The sequence below is a fragment of the Xiphias gladius genome, chromosome 4 (assembly GCF_016859285.1).
Source record: "Xiphias gladius isolate SHS-SW01 ecotype Sanya breed wild chromosome 4, ASM1685928v1, whole genome shotgun sequence".
In the NCBI taxonomy this organism is placed as follows: Eukaryota; Metazoa; Chordata; class Actinopteri; order Istiophoriformes; family Xiphiidae; genus Xiphias; species Xiphias gladius.
The window spans coordinates 18,213,999-18,235,725 of record NC_053403.1 but is presented as its reverse complement, the minus strand read 5'-3'; the positions used below and the strand labels follow the sequence as shown (position 1 = coordinate 18,235,725).

Sequence of the window (21,727 nt, the reverse complement as noted above, 5' to 3'; positions counted from 1 at the left end):
TATTTCTGCATGCTGCCCGTATTGATATTGGAAACTCATAGTGAAAGTTCAACACCTGTACAGCATCCCTGCGGCTTTTACGGAGTTACCACGACCTTTAGATGTGTCAGTCACTTGAAGGATGGTCTCTTAAACCTCTAGACCATCTTGCAGTCTGTAATACATATTTCACAGGCTTTATGGCCTGTTAAAAAACATTTTAGTGTGGAGTAGGGCCAGATTTGAATTTTTAGGCCTGTTCAATCTCTTCCATTTTACCTTTCATTCTGACCCATCAAATGTAGTTGTTATTGTGCTGACTGACGTGGCCACAAGGAGGCAATCTCATTCTGTACCTCTCAGCTGAGCAGGGGGCCATTGAGTCAAAGGTTATGAGTACTGAGGAAAAATGTTACAAATTTTCTCCTCCTGTAACATGAATAGGAATTCACTGATTATTCGTAACCACACAAAACCCCTGTCTTAACATATAATCCACCAGGAGATACCTATTTTATTTGTTTGTAATGGACACAAAAGTATCTTCTGTAACTGGTGCATCCTCTATTCATTTGAAACTTTTCATGCTTAATTGGAATTGACCAAGTAAATCCACACCCGTTACCAAACCTCTGTGGAGTGGTAGTTTTTACCACATCTTTTTTTTTTTTTTTTTTGCACATACACTGTGAAAATTGCCGAAAGGTTTGGAGATTTCGTTAGCTGCAATGCTCCATTCCCTCTGTGTCAAAGATTCATATGAATGCCACATGAACTGAAAGATGTTAGTCCAGGAGGCTGACATCTTTATGCACCTGCTGATCCGTTAAGTTATAGTTTATATCATACCTGCTTGTAGTACCCTTTTAGCTCTACCGAGAGCTTCAATTGATTTATTACAATTAATCATCATTATTGTACCTGTGCAGCATAACTTCAGATTTCAGTGATTTGGTGTATGTTAAAATATGAGATCGTCCTAGTAGAGGATTTTTCACTTGGAAAATCAAACCTTTCAAATGAATATTTATATGTATTCAGCACTTTCCTACTGCTGTTACATCATATTAAAAGAGGTATACTGTGAACTGAGGATCCTGATAATACATTTTAATTGGTCTCTCCAGTATCTGTGGTATTCAGACATCATCACTCCACACCTCCACATGTTAAAAAGGGGAACTTGTCATTGGTCTATGAGTGTGAGTGACAGCTTGTCCCGCAATGAAGAGACTGTATGGTTTCATCAGGTCCCACCCTCTGGCAAATGCTGACCTTTCACTTCCTGACACAGCAGTTGTATTTAACACAGCCACGTGCCCCTGGCGACCTCACACACACAAAGATATACACAGACACACAGCAGTGGCTTTGTGTTGATTTAAAAACTAACTCTGAACATGAACACATTGAAAAGGAGCTCTCGAACTCAAGTAGAACACATGCTACATGCATACACATGCATAGAGTTTTGCACAGATTACCTGAGTTTTCCAAACTGCAAAAAACACGGTGAAGGTATACAATTACAGTAAACTAGTGTTTAGAACAACACTAGTTGTTCTAAACAGGCATTTTTGTCTAATTAGAGAAAATATACACATAATGCACGACATACATAACTGTGCACATGTAGTTTTATTCACCAATAAGAGAAGAGACACAGAAAAACAGAAAAACTTCAATGTGACATCAACTTTTTCTTTTATTTCAAAATATTTTCCCAACAGGATGAAACTCAGAGAAACCCAGAGGGTCCAAAGCCAATAGAGCTGTCTAGAACAGAAGCACCACTCATTATTGCTATGTCACTCTGCTGCAGGACAAGGCGTTTGAGGAGGGGGGTGCCAAAGTGAACAAAGTCAAACACAGAGACCCACAAACACATTCACTCCAGCACACACATACAAAAGTAGCTATGTGAAACGCAGTGGTGTTGATTCTAAAAAGAAAGATTTTTAAAAAGCTGCAGATGTTCTCCATGGCGACTATGGACCTGGTTTCTTGTAGCTCTCTATCCACGCTGCTGACAGATATCCACAAATCCCCAACTTTACCATCGGGGGGGGGGGGGGATATAAGGCATCCCCTTATTAGTCAGAGTGACCAATAATAATGATCATCTTTTGTAGAGAAGAATAACTACAAATATAGGCAGAGCTGGTTTAAAGATTATAACAGTCGTGTTTACAGCCCCCCTTCAGGCAAAATGAAGAACATTTGCAGCTGTCTGATAAAACCACTTCATTCTGTCTTTCTGCTTCTGAGAGGCATACTGTAAAGCGATACAGAATGGAGAAGGGAGGAGAATCGAGCAAAATCATACTGTACGTGGAAGAGCTGAAAGGAGTGTGAAAATATGGGGATGGGGCTGCTGGTTGTCCATCTCTACTATCACAAGTCTAAAAAAAATTCAGCATGGTACAAAAATCGTCAGTAAAAAAAGATGCTTTGCTGCCATGGAGTCAGAGGGGACGAGTTGGTGAACGCGTCCGTGTCTTTATGCCTTCTCCGCAGTCACCTCCTCCGCTGCCTCAGTTACCTGGAGGATGGAAGAGGGGAAAGTAAAGGAGTTACACACACGTTAAGTCTCAAAGATATTCTCAAAGTGTTACCCCTTATTCTCTCCACAGGTAGATTCCACTGAGAGTAGCTTCAAAAAACCAGTGCACGACTTTCACTTGGCTTGTTTTGGTCTGCCAGGGCTCAGCCGGCAAGTCTTCGGTGGGTGCAGACCAAATTCATTCTGCATGTAACTAAATCAGCCTTTAACTAGCTGGAATGTGACACTCACTTGGCTGCACTTGGTTTTAGATTGATGGGTCTCTTGCTGGAAGCATCTTTACTGAAATATCTGTATGATTTTGCATTGTTCCGTGCTCGTGATTTGAAGTGGTTTGGGGTTTTACTTTGGGGCAAAGTAATCAAATAACTTGGTAAGCCTGCTTCTTTGAACAAGCCAAACTGTTCTTTAAGTAATAAAATTTAACCTTAAATCTTCTCTGAATACATTCAAGGAGAGAAAATAGGTCAGAAGAGGAGTTAAAGGAATAGATTGGCATTTTGGGAAGTTAATTTAGTCACTTTCTTGCTGAGAGTTACATGAGAAGATCAATACAACTCTCGTGTGTATGATAAACATGAAGCTATAGCCAGAAGCCTGTTAGCTTAGCATAGTGGCTGGAGAAAGCATGAAACAGCTATCCTGTCTCTGTTCAAAGTTATCAAAATCCACCTATAAACACCTGCTATCTAAGCAGTCTTTATGCTAAGCTAAGCTAACAAAAAACCCTACATTCTTTCAATAACGGCTAGTGGTGACTAACAGTTTCAGGTTTTTTATTTTTTATTTATTTTTTCAGATATCCACCTCTGAAAGTTAACAAGTAGCCCGGTTACCAACTGCGCTTTGAACCAATACCTCTGGGACTACTTCTTTGCTAGAAAGTAGCTCCAATGATAACTGTTGACAGTAAGGTCTGTGGTTTATCAACAGTGCCTGCAACGTTGTTTGTGGAAAGACACACTGCCATTAAGTTTTTCAAGTGTCATTTTCAATGATTTGAGCATTGAAAAATTCCATTTCATCCATCTCAAAAACTAAACAAATAAAACTCATAGCTGCATGACTAGACACCACTAGACAGTATGTTTGTGATTAGGCTGAATTTACTCTTAAATTTGAAATTGAGACCAGCCTCAAGTTGCCAGCTCAAATGATCTTCAGTGAATGATTTTCAAAATCATGTGCTCACAAGACTGTCTTGACAGCATATGTGCAATATCTTTCTTCACTAAATTGCTCTAAAAAGCTACACAATTAAACCCATAACTCCTCTGGTATCAGCAGGAATCAACATTATCTCAACAGGGGAATCAAAATCCGGCTGTGTGTGTGTGCGTTTGTGTGTGCAATCTCACTGGAGTGAACATCTCCTGTCTGTTTCCTCTGCCTCTCCACTGGTGGAGCCAGCTGTCTATGAAGGCATTGCGCCAATCATCTTCCATGTGACAACTCTGTGAGCAGCAGTGAACCTTCTTGCTTGTGTGTAAAAAGTTCTCCTTGGCCCACTTCACTGCACACAGCAAGGAAAACGCCAGACATCCTCACTTCTTCTCTTCTTCACTCTCTCTCACTGTACTCCCTTTCATTCCCTCTCTCTTGCCAATACACACAGCACTGCAAAGCACACTGGGTAAATGTTTGCTCGATTATTGTTCAATATCAGTACAAGTTATACTATATATTAGTGTCTAAAACACACCAAAGATGGATTAGAAACACTCGACCATACCCTTAACTCTGACTGTCTCACTCTGTCCTCTCACTGACATCAAAGAGGGAGCCGTGCTTCTGATGGAAGACACACTGACAGACGGACGAGACACATAGATCTGTGTATGTGTGTGTGTGTGTGTGTGTGTGTGTGTGTGATTATTAGTAAGGAACAGATGTGGTTATGCAGTGGGTTATTGAGTAGTATAGGTGTGGTGCATGCATACATGTGTTTGTGTTTATACAAACATTTACAAAATGGGAATAAATATTGTTATTTTCTTGTCTTTCACTGACTGAATGTACATTTTCTTCTTTGAGATGTTTTTAATCATTTCAGTTTTCCCTCCATGTACCTCATTGGTCTTGGTCTCTCCGTTCAGGGCGGGGCCATCTTCTTTCTTTCCCTTAGTGCCGCCTTTTTTTGCCTTCGCCCCCTTATCATCTGCGACCTTCTGCATGGAAAAACATACACTGCATATAAAGTCATATAAATGCATATAAAACGATGACAGATGTTATCACATGGGGCACGTGTTTCTCTACAATCTCCAAATGATCTTTTGTATGTGTGAGGCTCTTCAACTGGATTTTTACTAATTTTCACCAAAAAATACCCAGAATTTGCTATAAGTATTACGTATAAGAATGTTTTTTTTCTGTTTCCTGCTGCATCTTAACAGTGCTGCCTCATAATAGAAAGGGAAGACAAAATGTTGATTATGCTTCAGCAGTTTTTCAAAGTAATAAAAATAAATCTAATCATATGAATAAAAGTTGACACTAGAGAATGTTATGCTGCAAATTATGTTTTATAACATTTAATCAAAAATTTAATATCTAAATTAAATACAGGTGCATTTCTAGATAATTTGGAGGGAAAATAATGAGCCCTGGATACTGTAGGTGTAGGTGCAAAGTTTGATTGTATGTGAGGAATCTTGTGGGTGTTTTCCACATCCAGGGGCCATGGTTATGCACATAAACTAGCAGTGAGAGGTCTGCCTCAGATTCTTGCAATTTTATGGGGATATAAATAAATTATTGTAGGGGTCGCTTGTGTGTGTGTGTGTGTGTGTGTGTGTGTGTGTGTGTGTGTGTGTGTGTGTGTGTGTGTGTGTTTGTGTTTGTGTTATTGCTTTACCTTGACGATGGCCTTCTTGGGCTTGGCTTCAGGCTTTGGTGGAGCAGGTTTCTGCAGATTACACATAAGCTAGTTAGGACTGAGCAAGCTGACATTATCAATGAATGCATAGTATTTGGAGAAATATTAGTTTGCCTTTAATCCCCCCTCCTCTCTACATTTACAGAGCAATTTCAGTAGTGTTTTAGAATAATATTTCATTAGACACAATAGCTGCTTAGAAAATTTATTAGGATTAACACAGAGCACATAGAGAACTGGAATGTCTGCACTGGATCCCACTGTAAATGTTAATAATGATGAAGTACTTGTACTGCATTTCCTAAGCAATTGGATCTGACAATACTCCTATTGACGATTTTAAATATCTGCCTGTTCTAAAAGTGAACTGACCCCAGACCACCAGTGAACTGACCCCAGTCAGTGTGAGAAGGTTTGCTGCAGAGCTTTTTCCAGGATGCTGAATGTGGAACACATTACCCTGAAGCCACGAGCTACAGTAACACTGCTGTGACAAAATTAAAACATGTGATTCTTGCTCAAAATATCTGTTTTTCTTTAGCTGATACTCTGCACATGAGAAGATAAATGATAGACATAAATTCTTCTTACATTGGGGCGATTGGGGCTTAGCATTTACAGTTGCATGTAGAAAATGACCTACAACTTATCATAATTTTGAAAAACACAAGAATGTACTTTGTGTCATGCATTTCAGATAGCAGCCTATAAACAACATTGTCAGCGCTGGTTTACTGCTAAAAAAAAGTCGCATATTATTAAATGAGTTGCCGCTGAAGGCATTGAAAGGCTATGTCAAATTAAATCAGGGAACATGCAAAATTTACTGATAGAATTTTTGCATAGCTCTCCTGAAAAGTGTCACATTAAAAGTTTAAAGACATAGGTGGAAATTTTGGGAAAATACAGTTATTCTCTTTCTACTTCTTGCCACTCTCATGTCTGTCTGTTAAAAATAGGGCTACAGCCAAGAGACAGTCAACTTAGCCCAAAACTGGAAACAATGGGAGATAGCTCAGTGACCTCATGGAGTCCCCACAGGTCACCTGGACAAGAAACAGTCCAATGGCGATTTGTTGCCTTTACACTTTGGTTTTTGTACAGATTAAACAAACTGTATATATAATGTGAGTGATAATGTGTGTAACAGGTGAGCTTTAGAAGTGCTGTTTTTTTTGGGGTTTTTTTTTAACCTTTGGACAGAGCCTGGCAAACTATTTCCCCCATCTCCAGTCTTTATGCCAAGCTAAGCTAACTGCCAGCTAGCTGGTGGCATCATATCTTGTGTGTAAAGGCATGACAACACTATTGCTCCTCTCATTTAACTCTCTGCAAGAAAATTAGCATATTTCCCAAAATGTCAAACTATTCCTTTAAAGTACTCATGCAAATGTACAAACGCATGCAAAGACTCAAAACGGATGAGTTAAACATACAAAGTACAACACATATAAAAACACGTGTGGTCTGTACGGCAGAGCTGCATGATCACATAAAAATGACCTAATGATACATTTGCTGGAAAATATAATCATGGTTGCTATCCATAATCATTAGTTTTACCAGGATTTCCATTATTAGTTTTGGTTACTGTTGAGTATGTTCAAGTATAGCTGAGAACTGAATTATAATAATATTCTACACTCATTAACTTTTGGAATATTAAATTGCAATATGCACCCTTTTAATCATGCAGCCCTACATATCAACAAGGTGTTGTAACAGACCACATTTAGAATGGACAAAGACAACAGAGAAAAGACATGCATACCAAGCCAGACGCAAAGGGAAGCGTGTTTATGGAATTTGTAAATTGCACTGATCAAATCCATAAACTGGGTGAGGACTTTACTCTGAGCTATGGTAATATGACACTTACTGGATTATCCCACAAAGTTGAGGAAGGAGGAGGGGGAGGCAGGGAGAGGAAGGAGAGGACAGTGACAGAGGTGAAGACAGGGAGGGGAGAATAAAACTTACCGCTGACAATCTTTCTGACCTTCTGGTGGGCTACCGGAGCAAGGGATGATCAACAAGAGAGAGGGAGAGAGAAACAGTGACAGAGAGAGAGAAAGATATCAGTTGTACCTTTGCGACCTGATCTTGAGCTGATCTGCTTGGTGATGTTAAATGTGTCCTAATCATTAACCTGTCATGTGTCTAATGTCTCACTTACTCACGCTTACACGCACTTTCTGTACAAAAAAACACAGCACACAAACACACACATGCACACCCACACAAAGCACACAAACATGTCCGAAACATTTACCTCTTGCTTTGTGACTTTGGAGGCCTCCTTGCCCTCAGGACCTTCTGGAGACTGCAGTTAATAAAGCAACAAACACAGAGACTGCTATCAGGGTGAAAATGTGCAGATGCACACACACAAGAAAGTCCCCCACCCATACAGACACCCAGAGCATGAATATTACCCCTATTACACCTTTCTTACCCTAATAGTTAAGAATTGGTGATTATGAAAATTAAATTTGGTTCATTAGGGTTTATTCTGTTCAGTTGTGCGTGTGTAGCTTATCATATCTGTGAAGAAATATAGTGAGCCAGGATGATTAGACAAAGACAAATAATGCAAATCATTAAGGAGTATAGCTTTGGAAAGAAGTCAAAAGTTTAGAAACAGACAAAAAAGAGGTATTAGAGTCTCTCATTTTTCAGAGAAATGTCTTATTTTTCACCAGAAACCCCACTTAATAATAATGATATAATAAATGTGTGACTTTAGCTGAAAAAATCAGTTATCAACCTAAAATTGACCTATCTATCTATCTCTCTCTTGCTCTCTCTACACACATATATATATATATATATATATATATATATATATATATATATATATATATATATATATGTATACATACATATATATATGTGACTGCTAGTCCAAAAAAAAGGGAATTGATGTTTTCTGACATCTCAATTATTTGTTAATAATCAATGGTTACAGCAACACTTGTTTTGTATATAATAAAACTTAGTTACAAAGTTGTGCATGTAATAAAATTATGCAAATTAAACAAAAAAAACCCCTGTATAATATTAGTAGCAGACAACATAATATGTTTTTTTCCATTCTAAGTACCATCCCGATCCTGATTTACCAATACATTGTCAGGTAGCCTATTAGAATATTTTAGTTAATATATTAAGTATTTTAATACAATTGCGTACAATATTAAGAGTTCTCAGCCTAAAGGTCTTAAATTTCTTCATTCAAAAATAATTTTGTATTTTCTGGATTGACCTTTAATTTTGTATCTATGCTTAAAATAGCTAACAATGGAAAATTTGAATAAAATCACAATCTTATCTATGTTGGAAATCGCCTATATACCAATTGCAATTTCATATTATGATGATATATGATTATAGCACAAACTCTGTGATTATCATTTTAATAGACATCTTGCCTACATGCCAGGAACTGAGCCCTCCAATGAAAAATGGAATATAAACATGGATTCTTTTAGACGCGGTTACTGACTAGTAACAAACAGTGAGGGCTCTCAGGCTTCATTCAGAGGATCAACTCATGAACATGGTATATTCAGGCTGCGGGTAGGTAAGGACAGTGCACAGGAGTCCACCCCCGCCATAAAAAAAAAAAATGTTGGTTTAGCCTGCAGGTTGGCAATCGCATCATTTGCATGTGGGCGACCTCCGCCCCTAGAGGCCCCCCATTCTCTATCCTCAAAGGCGAATCTGCGTAGACAATGGCAGTTTTTAGATGGTAAAAAAGCCCGTTTCCATGTATGCACTGATACAATGCACTGAAGCTCGTCGTGTAATGCTGTTTAGACAGTGTCACGGCCTCTTTTAACACGGCGGCAATTGTCTCTGATCCCCTCTTTCTTTATTCCTTTCTCTTCATCTGGATATGGGTTTGTTCAATCGGTTTGGCGCCTGTGATTCATCACTACTGGAGAATTAGAATGAGACAGGGAGGTGTTGATCCTTTTTTCTGTTAGATTACACATTATCGGAACCTATAAGTCTCATATATACATGAAACGCACCCAGAAGAATCATAATCACGCACGTCTCCCACGGGATTTACGCATCAATCCATCCGGCGGGTCCGTCTGACTTTCACCAGTGCGCACAGTGGACAGGGAAGTGACAAATAAAACGACCACAAGAACGGCCATTGAGATGAACACATTGACATTTATAGTGTAAGAAGATAAAATGTTGTTGATGAAATATCTCCCGTACAAGCAAGGACGTGTTTAATACACCTGAAAGGTTGCGGACTAAAAGACGCTTCCTCAAACTTTGGCATCACCTCACCTGCCTCGACGTCGCCAAAAAATCGCGCACCGCTATTTTCCTCAAATGCAAGAGCAGAAAAACTACAGTGAAGTGAGCTGGATGGCACAAACGACACTCACCTTTCTCTTCGGCATTTTACGCGTGAATTATTCTCCACCAAGCGCGGAAAAAAATAAAGTCAAACCCGAAGGTCCAAGAGTGGTGAATTTGAACTACCTCGAAATACAGGATCAATATCTAAGCACCTTCGATTATATGTTGATTATATGCACTCCCCAAAACTCTATACCTCCCACAGCCATTGGGTAGAGAGGTCAAAATCCTCTCCTGTGCTGACTCCCGATTGGCTCATCCCGTCTCTATGTAAATATGAGGTTCGCGGACATTGGTCGAGATTTATCAGAGGCTCCCTGTGATTGGCTCCGCGCTCTTTGTGCGCAGATCCCACCAGACAGTTATGGCTGAGAGGGAAAGTGGAGACAGGCCAATGAAAGCGGGGCCGACTCTCGGTGGATCTGGGTAATGTAGGATGAGAGAGCGAGAGAGCGAATGTTGTAAATAAAACACAAAGGGCCAGAAAAATGGGCACAAAGACACAATGGCGAGCTCCAGAAAAGCGCTGTGTCTTGTAGGGTTTCCGGGTTATAAAGAACTAGAGTAATCATACACCACAGTTTTGCACAGCAAATAACATATCACAGCAAAGCCACTAGTCCCTTTAGGAACACGTTATTATTAAGTAAAACAATGCAATGGATACAATTCACTATTGTAGACAAAATTAGACCAGTTAGTGCCTACTGGATACTCTGTGGGTTATTTCTTTAATGATTTTGCACATTTTTATGTATGTGTAAAATAGTGTCAGACAGATGTATTTGCCATTTACCATTAGGCTGATACCGTTGCCATTTATCATTTATAACATTTCTCTCTTTTTATCACATTTAAAATCTGTATATCTCACTGGAATCATTTTTATGTAAGATAACATGAGGCCATGAGGGACGCTGACATACTAAAAACTGAGTGCAGCCTGCAGTGATTGAATGAAGGAATGTAACACATAGGAGGAAAAACTTTATTTTATAATGATATTGAAAAAGAAACTACATTTAACTAGGTAGGTTACATGATGTTAAATGCTCACGTCACTAAATATTGGTAAGTACTGGCACAGATACTGATCCAGTAGTGTATATAGGATGCGTGCATTCTTTTTTAAGGAGGTTATGTCTGTGTCCTCATGGGATGCTTACATGCTTGAGAATTCCCCAAAGGTTACAACCCACTGGACCTTCTGGTTAGCCCTAGTACCACTTTACACAGCCAAATTGTCCCAAAGTGTGGTCAGCCAAAGGGGAAGCAAGTTCCTATCTAATAAGCCTAGGTGCCCTCTGGTTGGCCAAGGCGTCCTGCCAAATGGCCCTTGCAACTGGCCCAAGGACAACTCAGATTGGCACCAGTCGCAAAAAGTTCTTCAATTTAGGGATATACTCATCTTAATACCCCTTTACCCCATTCACAAGAGCCCATTTTTTTTATTTCATCCCCTGCACCACACAAAGTCTGTGTACATCACTGCTTTGTATATATATAACAACATATAACATTTACTGCTTCAAATAAAACAGAGAGAACCACTGTCAAAAGGTTTATTAAGCCAAGAAAGGGTAGGATGTGTAGAATAGATGTGTTTTGTCATTCTCATTTGCTGTAGTTTAAATCAGGAGGGAGGAAGGTCATGGGATTGTTTTAAACAATTCTTCAAATTATTGTATTGCTGGAATATTCATGTTAAAGACTGGCTACCCTCTCAATCCATGAATTTGTGCCAGAACCAATTGTGGAGAACACAACTTTCTATAGAGTTTTTAAATATTTAATGGTCTATTTTGTTTCTCCTCATTAAAGGCATTTTACTCTAAAACTTCAGAACTGAATCATCATCAGAATTGGGGAAACTTCTTGTGATATCATAGATAAGTGCTGCTACAACATACTCAGTTGCTCCGTTTATAATAACATCCAGTGCTTCCACTAGTGTAGTAATACACGCTTTGCAACAATGCAACTTCCAGAACGTCTTCTACACAACAATGGCTTTCACCATATTCCACAATGTTTAAGTGCATACATTACAGCAAATATCAAAACATTTTGAACATACAATAACCAGAAAATGCATTCTACAATAAACAAAAGCAACTGCAACATTCTTGTGCATCCTTACAATAGACAGAGAAAGAGAGAGAGGGAGAGCAAATCTCTCACAAATCTCACAAAAGACAGAGCTTTCCTGCCCAAACAAACAAAAAACCTTTCATGTCTACATGGCTGTGAATACACAGCTGTTTCAGAAGTCAACCCAGAACACACAGGAGCAGGTAGCTTAATGACTGCTCCACTGTTCCAACATAATGTAGATTCACACTGTCAGCTAAATGGAAGGCAGAAACACAATGAGGAACAAGTACAACACATATATACATAAAGGAAAGGCACAAAAGGAATACGCAATGAAAAGATATATTCCCTACCAAAATTATTTTTTTAACTTTTTAACCACATTTATTGTGTATAAAAAATGATGATGGGTGCACCATCACAGTTCTGTTTACACATTTTTCTTGTTTGTAGCTTTTTGTCACATACTGTATTGCATAAGCTATTTAGTTGTCTTTCTTTGTGGATGCTTTCCTTTTGTGGTGTATTATCTTTTTGATTTTCCATGTTGAGTCTTTAAACCTGTACACCTAAGACATTTCTATTGAACTTAAAAAGAAAGAGAGAGGGTACACTATTTATTTTGACAGAAAAAGTGACCAAATTGCTCTTCTGAGTCGATAAGGTGCGGTTCTAATGACAAAATGTACTTCTCTTTTCCTTTTATTCAACCAATGTTCTCCTACATCCTTGGAGTATTTGCTGATAGATGTGCAGTGCTGTTGTCTGCTTGATGTAATAAATCAAATTATTCCCCACTTGGAATGTTGTTACTTTGAAGGAATCTGGTCATAAACCAAAGTACTGGACAAAATTTTCACCTGATGGTGACACCAGATGACAAGTTCATATATCACCATTAATTTGAGAGGAATATGAATGTCTAAATTTTGTGGCAATCCATCCTATAGTTTGCCAGACATTTCACCCAAAACCCCAACATCCCCCTGATGGTGGTGCTAGACAAAGTGTCGGGGGATCCCCGAAGTCAGTAGGATTCATCCACTGGGGACCATGAACATCTGCATTAAAACATCATAGCAATCCATCCAATATTTGTTGTGATATTTCAATCTGTATCAAAGTGGTGGACATGCTAGCTGCTAGCATGGCTAAAAATGACCATGTGTGATTTCAACATGTATGATGACATGTGATGTAAAAGTGAGACGTCACTTGACTAATAAAACTACATTCTTTAAAGAGACCAACCAAACATACTGCCCCGTTTAAGCCATAACCAGAAACCTTGGTGAGAATAAACACAACATATGCATGGGAGTTGTTCAGACTAATTTTTTGTAATGTCAGTGAACCTAAACTGCTTATGTCTCAATAGGTCTGCATCTCAGTTTTTTCTGAGCAATGTCTGAATTGGGAAAAAATATGAATAAGGGAGACGTTTGTAGGTGTATGTATCATGCATCTATCAGATCTGGTGGATATAATACATGTAGTGTTCCAAACAATTCATGCTATTAAACCAAAAAACATTTCCTATCATAAAGTACTTAAAGTTCACTTCTAATTGGCCAAATGCCTGGAAAATTCAAATTATGGCTGGCTATAAATTTCTTCCATTGAAATAATGAGTCAAATCATTGCTCTGGGGCCCTAAGTTTCAGGAGGTTTGGTTTCTTTTAATCAGTTTTGCCAGCCCATTTGTGTCTTTATTACTTGTTTATTAAACTGCAACGTTCTTTTGTTTGCCATCTGAAAAGCTGCTGCGGTTCAAATAGATTTCAAGATTGTTATTTTGTTGTGTTCTTGTGTTCAAGGCTAATAATAATACTATAAAGGACTGTTAATCCCGTTTAATTCCACTGTGTTAAATAAGCAGCACATGAAGAGCTACTTTGTAAATACAACTTTACTTCACACTAAACAAAAATGATTTTTGAGGTAATTCTTGTCCTTGTAGACAGCAGCTGATTTAACAATCTCCCCTCAAGGTTTTTGTATGTTCTGTTCTGAAGTTTTCAGTCAAACCACATGATCTTCATCAGCAGGTCGAGTGCCAAGGTGTAGTGGAATAGATGTTCATGTTTCCATTTTTTCTAAGCACTTTAAGGACTTCTCTCGTATGCTGGTTTAAAAATTGGAAAAAGCTGACAAAGCAATCTCACCTCAATGTCCATCTATAAGCATTTGTGGCGCTTTTCATCATTGTCATAAATCAAGGTCATAAAAATAATTTAGCTTACAGAAAAGTGGCGGGGCATTGAATTAATAGCAAATGAACATGCTCTAATGGACAGAATTAAAATAATAACATTGATGCAATAAGCTTCAGTAAACTGACTTTCTCTACAGGGATGGACGCGCTAGTCAGTGGGTCACTCTGACCATGTGGCGCCCATCTTTCTTTACAACAGAATGTGAAGAAAGCCATCGGTATGAATACGTGCAGACCGGACTTGACTGACACCTTGTGGACAGTTTTTGTCATTATTGTTGCAGGGCTATTGCATTGCACGTTCAGCAATATCACACGTGTAAGAGAAAAAAAATGCTGACGGAATTAGGACAGTGGTGTCTTTGAACTGCACTATTTTTAGTACGGAGTATCATTTTGAGTGAAAACGTCTTCTGCGTTCACATCTGTAAAGGTAACACGCTCACATAACATTTCATCAGGGGAAATGAAGGTTTGATTTCTTTATTTATTTACTTTTGTTCATTCAAGAACGATTGCAGCTTGACTGAACCCAAGAAGCCTATTCGTGATACTGAGCCCCCCCGCTTCCTCACCCTACATTACGTCATTGGGACCTGGGCACTTGTCGATCGCAGCAGAGAATTTCGAGGATGCTGCTCCGCATGAGGCGAAGCATGCACTGGCAGGACAGACCGGACAGCGTATTGCCTTCAAATGGTCTGACTTGCTTTAATATCTGTAAATAAAAGCGACAGAAAGGGGAAAAACACGGGAGGTTAACAGGCCGGACCTCCATCGGGCATAAACGTGTCCGGCTGTGTGTCTCGGTGTGCAGCTCAAGGCGAACCAGGACAGGATCTGATAAGAAGGTAAGCTTGTTGCCAGCGCAACATTTCGCGTTTGGAATTTGCGCATTCGTTTCTGCCTTAATGTCGCTTCAACACTGTGTGGGGTTTGTCTTACTGTTGCAGGCAGAGCTGCGTGTTTTAGCCGTTAGCACGGCATGCACAAAAGCCTGTTTCCTCTTAAATGTGACTGACTGTGAATGGAAAGGCTGCCATCATTTTATTTGTTGCTAAGTCGCACTTTAAGATGCACTGCAGTCGCAATATCATCATTCTGCCAAATTTCCAGTGACATCATTGCTCTCCTGACCTGTGATGTCTTCAGTGCTTATATGTTTATGTGCCAAATCGGTCTGTTTAGGGTATAGTTAGCTCCAATCTTGACTGTATGGAATGTAGAGTTGGATGTATCAAACTAATATCAGAATCCTGGTATAAGACTGGTTATTGCCTGCCATTTGGGGTATCTTAGCATTATGACTGAGCCTTGAAGCTGGACTTAATTGATATTACAGTGAATTTTCTGAACTCCATTCTTATTTGCTTCGTCATCATGTCCACACTGGGGCTGCAAATGATGATATATTATATTATATATATATTATATATATATTATATTCATTATTAATCTGCTGGATAGTTTTCTGATTAATCAATTAATAACTCAGCCTATAAAATGTCAGAGATTAATGAAGAATACCCATCACAAGTTGCCAGAACCCACTGGGACAACAGCAGTGGCAACAGCAGTCCAAAACCAAAAGATAGTTCATGATGTTATAAAACAGAAAATGCAGTATATCTGAGAAGCTGCAATCAGCAAATGTGTTGCCTGGTAGATGACTTAAATGATTAATGGTTTATCAAAATAGTTGTCAATTAATTCTTTATATCCCTACTCATCGATTTAGCACCTCATTACTAATCAACAGAAATGGTAAATGTTGACATGACACCCAGATGTGATTATTGAACATTTAATTTTTTTGCTTTTTTTCCCCTGACATTTTAAAGAGAAAAGATCAATCAAGAACATATTTCAGCAGATTAATCTAGAATGAAAATGATCATTAGTTGCAGCCCTATAGATGCACACTCTTATCTTATCTAAATTTTCACTGTATGCTGTAGCATTATGATTTCCCTTCACTGGAGTTTCTAGGCTTAGACAAACCACAAAAATATTCCCAGAACAAAAGTACACAAAAGTTTGTGGGCAGGGTTGTCTGTATACCTTTGGTTATATTGTTCATGTTTCCAGATAAGAGGTTATTTACTTGTGTGTGTGTGTGTGTGTGTGTGTGTGTGTGTGTGTGTGTGTGTGCGTGTGTTTGTGTTTTTTTTTTTTTTTTTTAAGGTTCTGTCATCACACACTGTACTATGCTGGGCTGCTTGCTGCGAGGAGGCTGCAGTCCTCTGGTCTGCCTGTGGGCCCTGCTGCTACCGCTGGTCACCCTCCATCACTTGAACCAGCATGGTAGCAGAGGCCACACTGTGACGGACCGGCCCAAGCTGCTGCTCCTGTCCTTCGACGGCTTCCGCTGGGACTATGTTGACCGAGTCCCTACACCTAACTTCCAAAGCCTCATGGATGAGGGGGTGACAGTGGAGCAGGTGGAGAACACTTACATCACCAAAACCTTCCCCAACCACTACAGCTTAGTGACAGGTCTGTATGCTGAGACACACGGCATAGTGGCCAACGAGATGTACGACCCTGCTCTGAACCGGTCCTTCTCCATGGAGACGGACAGTATTTATGATTCACGGTGGTGGGAGGAGGCAGTGCCTCTCTGGGTGACCATCCAGAAAGCTGGAGGGCGGAGCGGGGCGGCAATGTGGCCTGGGTCTGATGTGAAGATCCATGGCATGTTCCCCACTCAGTTCCTCCGGTATAATGCCTCAGTCTCCTTTGAAGCCAGAGTGGAGCGGATTATTGAGTGGTTCTCCGCACCTAGAGAGGAAGCGGTGGATTTTGGAGTTCTGTACTGGGAGGAGCCTGATGAGAGCGGGCACAACCTAGGACCTCAGAGTTCCCTCATGGATGTGGTCATCGCCGGAATTGATGAGAAGCTTGGCTTCCTCATTAATGAGCTAAAGAAGGCTGGGCTGTATGAGAAAGTCAACCTGATAGTGACCAGTGACCACGGGATGACGCAGCTTTTCATTGATAATATCATAGAACTGGATGAGTATGTTAGCAGAGATCTGTACACCTGGGTGGATAAGAGTCCAGTGGTGGGAATACTGCCCAAAGAAGGTATCAGTTTTAAACAAACAATGGTGACATTTTGGGAAATGCACATATTTGCTTAGTTGAGAAGATTGATACCATTCTCATGTCTGTACAATAAATATGATGCCAGAGCTAGAAGTAACTAGGAATCATAAATACTGTCCGTCTAGGCAACTAACCAGCAACTCTCAGGCTTGCTCATTAATACATAATAGCCCATTTTTTTAATTCATACAAAAAACAAAGTGTAAAAATGACAAACTTGTGGTTTTATGTGAGGTTTATATTGGACTAGATGGGTGCAGTGACTTCCCAGCTAAGCTAGGCAGCTGCCAGTGCTGGCTTTATATTTGCCATTCAGACTGGTATCGATCTTTTCATCAAACTCTCAGCAAGAAAATGAAATAAGTGAATGTCTCAAAATGTCGAACTGTTCCTTTATGGGTACATGATGCATTTTAAGATTAATATATTTGAAATGCAACATAAAATAAGCACAGAAGCATCTTTTCTGATTAAAAATGTCAAAGGTTAAACCAATTTTGATTATTTAATCTGTCATTTTGTTACATTTTGCTACTCTCCAATACAGTATGTAAATTTCAGGAGTATGGCCCTTCAATCTAGAACCCTTTTTTTTCTTTAGTTATACATAAATATTAGCAAAATTTCTGAAATGTCGAATTTCTTTCTTATTTGCTTCTCATCTTGAAATAAAATTTTTGTATCTGTCTATTTCTTCCAGGGAAGCTTGACGAGGTGTATAGTAAGCTGGTGGACGCAAACCCAAACATGTTGGTGTACAAGAAAGAAGAAATTCCCAAGCACTTCCATTATCAGCACAACATCAGGATCATGCCTATCATCATCGAGGCCAAAGAGGGCTGGACCATCATGCAGAACAGGACTGGGACCTTCATGTGTACGTTTTCAAACCCTAATAACCTGTGTTGAGACAATATTCTGGTTTGTGGCTAGAAACTGTTTTGTTTTTTTTTCCATAGTTGTTTCAAACAGCAGCTTCCGTCTGCTCCATTACTAGCTTCACGGGAGGTGTTTTTTCATTGAATCAAAGCCAGCTCATGTTATGCCAGAAGTAATACCAGTAGTTAACAAAGAAAGCTATATTTGTTTTTTTCTCTTAGAAACAGCATGAATGTGTGAGTGGATTTGGATTTTCTTCTTGTACTGCCTCCGAGAGCATGTATTTTTCTTCAAGTCAATTCAAATCAAGCAGATATATTAGAGATCTCAAACCATATGTCACAGAGGGAAAAGTTTATTTTAATGCAGCCACAAACCACAGCAGTTCTATTTAATTCCTTAATTCTTCCTCTGTGTTAATCATTGAGAAAAACATGCTGACTCTCAGTATTCAATGACGACATGGTGTGAGACTGTGTAGCTAGTCTGCTGAAACTGAAGCATCGTTCTCAGTCTGTTTACAGTTTTGTTCAACAGAAAGCTCGTGACAATACCTTAAATGTGGCCCATAGACTTTTAATCTAAGTGTTAGACAATATCTTTGAGGTCTAACAAAGGTGTTAAATCTGTTTCCTTCATCATACAACATTTGCAAAGCCAATATTTTGAATATTTTAAATCCTGAATTGTTTACATCCATGTTTACTCGCTAGCAGTCTTCTTCACTGCCTTTGTTGGCATACTGCTAAATTTGTTGCAGGTTACCTCCACCATCGATCAGTGGAATAGTCAGGAACCATGGGCAGGACTGTTTATCGTGTAGCCCATATGTTTCCGCATTTGCCTCATCGTGTGTGTATACAATACAAACAAAATGAAAAAAATCATAAAAGCCTTCCTCCATAGCATAACTGTTGGCCTTCCACGGAGTACCATTAAGGCAAGATAAGTCTTAGATATTGTGTCTGATTTGACGGTTGTTAAATCCACTGATGCTGCCATCTTAGGCAGCACTGATTAACTGTATTGATTTTACTCACAGAGAATCCTGTCAGTTCTTCAGGAAGGTAATACAGCTGATACATTTTAGGAGCAGCTGTTAGCCAGTCTAAGCCTTCATCACAGGTCTTTCTGCTTGTGTGTTTTGATTTAATTAGCAGTTCTGCTCGTGTATTTCTGTGAATGACTTAACAGTAACCAGTCAGCTGGGGCAAGCAGTAATGGGAGTATATCACGTACTGGATGCCATAAATCTCTAAACAAAAACTGCTGTCTGGGATTCGTGGCATGCGGAAACTGGAGATCTACAGATTAACAATGCAAAGATAATTAACAGCAAAGCACTATACTTCCTTATGCAAGTGTATCTCTTGTTTTTTCCTCCAGTGGGAAACCACGGTTATGACAACACCTTACGTAGCATGCAGCCTGTGTTCGTGGCGCGTGGGCCAGCCTTTCGCCAGAATTATGTGAAGACCTCCATGCGCTCTGTCGATCTTTACCCTCTCATGTGCCACATCCTGTCCATCCACCCTCTGCCGAACAACGGCTCCCTCTTAAACGTTCAGGACCTGCTTTCCCTAGAGCCAGCTCCATTCACACCCAGCATCCCTCCAAGGGTCAACAGGTACTCCTGTGCCCCCGTCGTGGGCTCTTTCCTCAGTGTGGTGGTGGTGCTTGGCTTTCTGGTTGTCTACATCAGACAAGTGACGCTCAAACAACTGCCCCCACTAAAACACAGAAGCAGGGAGATGTCGCAGCCCTTACTGCAAGAGGACTTGTACCTGTAGCTGAAAAAACAGAAAGGATGGCAGACATAAAAGAAGAGGAGGTATTGCTCCCCAAGGTGGTGTGCTCTATCCAGAAGCATCCCCTAAATGCCCCCCTTACACCAGTAATTACCATTGTGCTGCTCTTTTATTAGTTTTTTAGAGATCAAGAGAATGTAATCTAACCTTGTAATCATGTCTAGAGGTACATCTTGTTTGCTCAAGTGTGAGGGAAATGTGTAGGATTTGCTTCTGGTGGAGGCTTAATCAAGAAAATAAACCTTTACATAGGCGTTATAGTGGCTTTGCTTTGATTGTGAATTTTGCCTAATATAATCTCAACATTTTCATAGTCACTTACAAAGTAAAAAAAATCAAAGTTAAGAGTGGAATTTTATCCTGTCATTCTGGCAAGTATGAACCTTTGGTGGCCAAAACTGTGACTTGGATAATATTAAGGTGTTAGTATGCTTGAAATGAATTAGACTGTCTGAAGGTAAAAGTGGTTATAGCTGTTAAGAGCAGCCACACTCCACGGCAGGGTGAAAAAGCTTAGCCATCATAGAAAGGGTTGGAAGCAATATTTTTTTTAAATGGGGGTAACCGTGCATACTTTTAGACAATCTTTCCTTGATGGCATTCATGATGTTGCACTCATTTGTGCTTAGGAAAACAGACTACCTTTTGCGACCTGGCCAGTCGCAGCATGAAGTGGGCGTGATTATTGGATTGTTGGTTTAGGAAAGGCACAGAAATAGACACAGCAACCCCCCTTTACTTCAGGCAGTAGCAGCGATATGGCCGGCAGTAGACTTGGTTCTTTTGACATTTTCAAATCTATGCAAAGCGGATTTGTATGTTGCAGAGTAAAGGAGGATCGAGGCCTGGTCAGATTTTTTTCCACCAATTGCTCTTCTTGAGGTCTGAGCACTGAATTAGAAGTTACTTTACATTACAAATGTTGTGATTAGGCTGAAGTATTCAAAACTAATTTGAGGAGAATGACTGGACTCAGTGTTACTTTTGAATGTTACTTGGATGCATATGTTCCACTAAAGACTCACTCAATGTACCAGCCTAGTGCTCATATGTGTAGGTCATTCCATGAGCTGATCACATCACAACATTGCTCTTTATTAGTTAGTAACCATTTGCCTTTTAACTTAACAGAGAACAACTATCTAAGGTGTGCAATCATTTGTGTGTAAGTTGGTCTATTTTTCTTGTAGCATTTGTGTTGGGAAGGCATTTTTCTGTATAGATTACTGTGTACTGCCCTCCTCTTCAAACATTGACCATCATAACCATGGCCATTGTTTGTGAAATGGGAAGTGCAGTTGCTATTATACCCTTAGGGATTTTAAGGGTTTCGTTTTTGCTTGGCTGACTAATGAGGAAGACTATTTCGGCAAGAACTGTTCCCGCGATTTCACTACAGTATAGAAGTGAAACAGAACAAAGGGGCGGTAGTCGGATGCTTTTTAGGTCATGTATAATTTGCACTTCTTGTTCATAGTTGCTATCTGAAATAATAAAAAAGTTAGGTGCCTCTTGCCAAAAATCTTTTTAATTAGCATAATCATAGAAAGTCGAGTAGAATCCAAATCTGCCATTAAATTATTCTAATATTTTTTCTGCATCTTTTAAGAAAGAAGTGGTTAATTTTTCTTCTTATGCTTTTAGATGCATTGACAAATACCTATGAGCCAAAAAATGACAGACATCACTGTGAATATTTACTTTTTACAAAATTTAAATTCATAAATTGAAAGCATTTATATGGAAATTGTTAATTTTCTGACAATTTTCTTGTTTTATGAAAAAAAAAGTGTTGTCTGATAATTTTTCCCCATACT

At 39.4% G+C, this 21,727-nt stretch overlaps 2 protein-coding genes across 6 annotated transcripts; one reads left to right on the top strand and one right to left on the bottom strand.

Moving 5' to 3' along the window:
• Positions 1-1,666: 1,666 nt before the first annotated feature.
• Positions 1,667-9,999, bottom strand: hmgn3 (high mobility group nucleosomal binding domain 3). Of its 5 annotated transcripts, none has more exons than XM_040124480.1 (7): positions 9,833-9,999; positions 7,693-7,743; positions 7,401-7,430; positions 5,400-5,450; positions 4,612-4,710; positions 4,275-4,374; positions 1,667-2,521 (listed from the first exon to the last, which is right to left on the bottom strand). In XM_040124480.1, exons 1-7 carry the CDS (start codon positions 9,845-9,847, stop codon positions 2,514-2,516), a joined length of 354 nt encoding a protein of 117 aa, XP_039980414.1. In that variant the 5' UTR covers positions 9,848-9,999; the 3' UTR covers positions 1,667-2,513. The 5 variants fall into 5 exon arrangements, with proteins under 5 accessions (XP_039980414.1, XP_039980415.1, XP_039980410.1 ...); XM_040124476.1 differs by lacking the exon at positions 1,667-2,521 and adding an exon at positions 2,544-4,055; XM_040124478.1 differs by lacking the exon at positions 1,667-2,521 and adding an exon at positions 3,964-4,171.
• Positions 10,000-14,445: 4,446 nt separating this feature from the next.
• Positions 14,446-20,166, top strand: enpp5 (ectonucleotide pyrophosphatase/phosphodiesterase 5). The gene is made up of 5 exons (XM_040126044.1): positions 14,446-14,548; positions 14,626-14,966; positions 16,300-17,202; positions 17,924-18,100; positions 19,489-20,166. The coding sequence occupies exons 3-5, from the start codon at positions 16,323-16,325 to the stop codon at positions 19,890-19,892; spliced, it is 1,461 nt and encodes a 486-aa protein (XP_039981978.1). The 5' UTR covers positions 14,446-14,548; positions 14,626-14,966; positions 16,300-16,322; the 3' UTR covers positions 19,893-20,166.
• The last annotated feature ends 1,561 nt before the right edge of the window (positions 20,167-21,727 follow it).

Coding starts and splice junctions, on each gene's coding strand:
- hmgn3 (XM_040124476.1), bottom strand. Junction 7,431..7,692: donor CCAAAGTCACAAAGCAAGAG/GTAAATGTTTCG, acceptor TTGCTCCGGTAG/CCCACCAGAAGGTCAGAAAG. Junction 4,375..4,611: donor GAGAGACCAAGACCAATGAG/GTACATGGAGGG, acceptor ACACATACACAG/ATCTATGTGTCTCGTCCGTC.
- enpp5 (XM_040126044.1), top strand. CDS start 16,323: ATGCTGGGCTGCTTGCTGCGAGGAGGCTGCAGTCCTCTGGTCTGCCTG. Junction 17,203..17,923: donor GGGAATACTGCCCAAAGAAG/GTATCAGTTTTA, acceptor TATTTCTTCCAG/GGAAGCTTGACGAGGTGTAT. Junction 18,101..19,488: donor CAGGACTGGGACCTTCATGT/GTACGTTTTCAA, acceptor TTTTTCCTCCAG/TGGGAAACCACGGTTATGAC.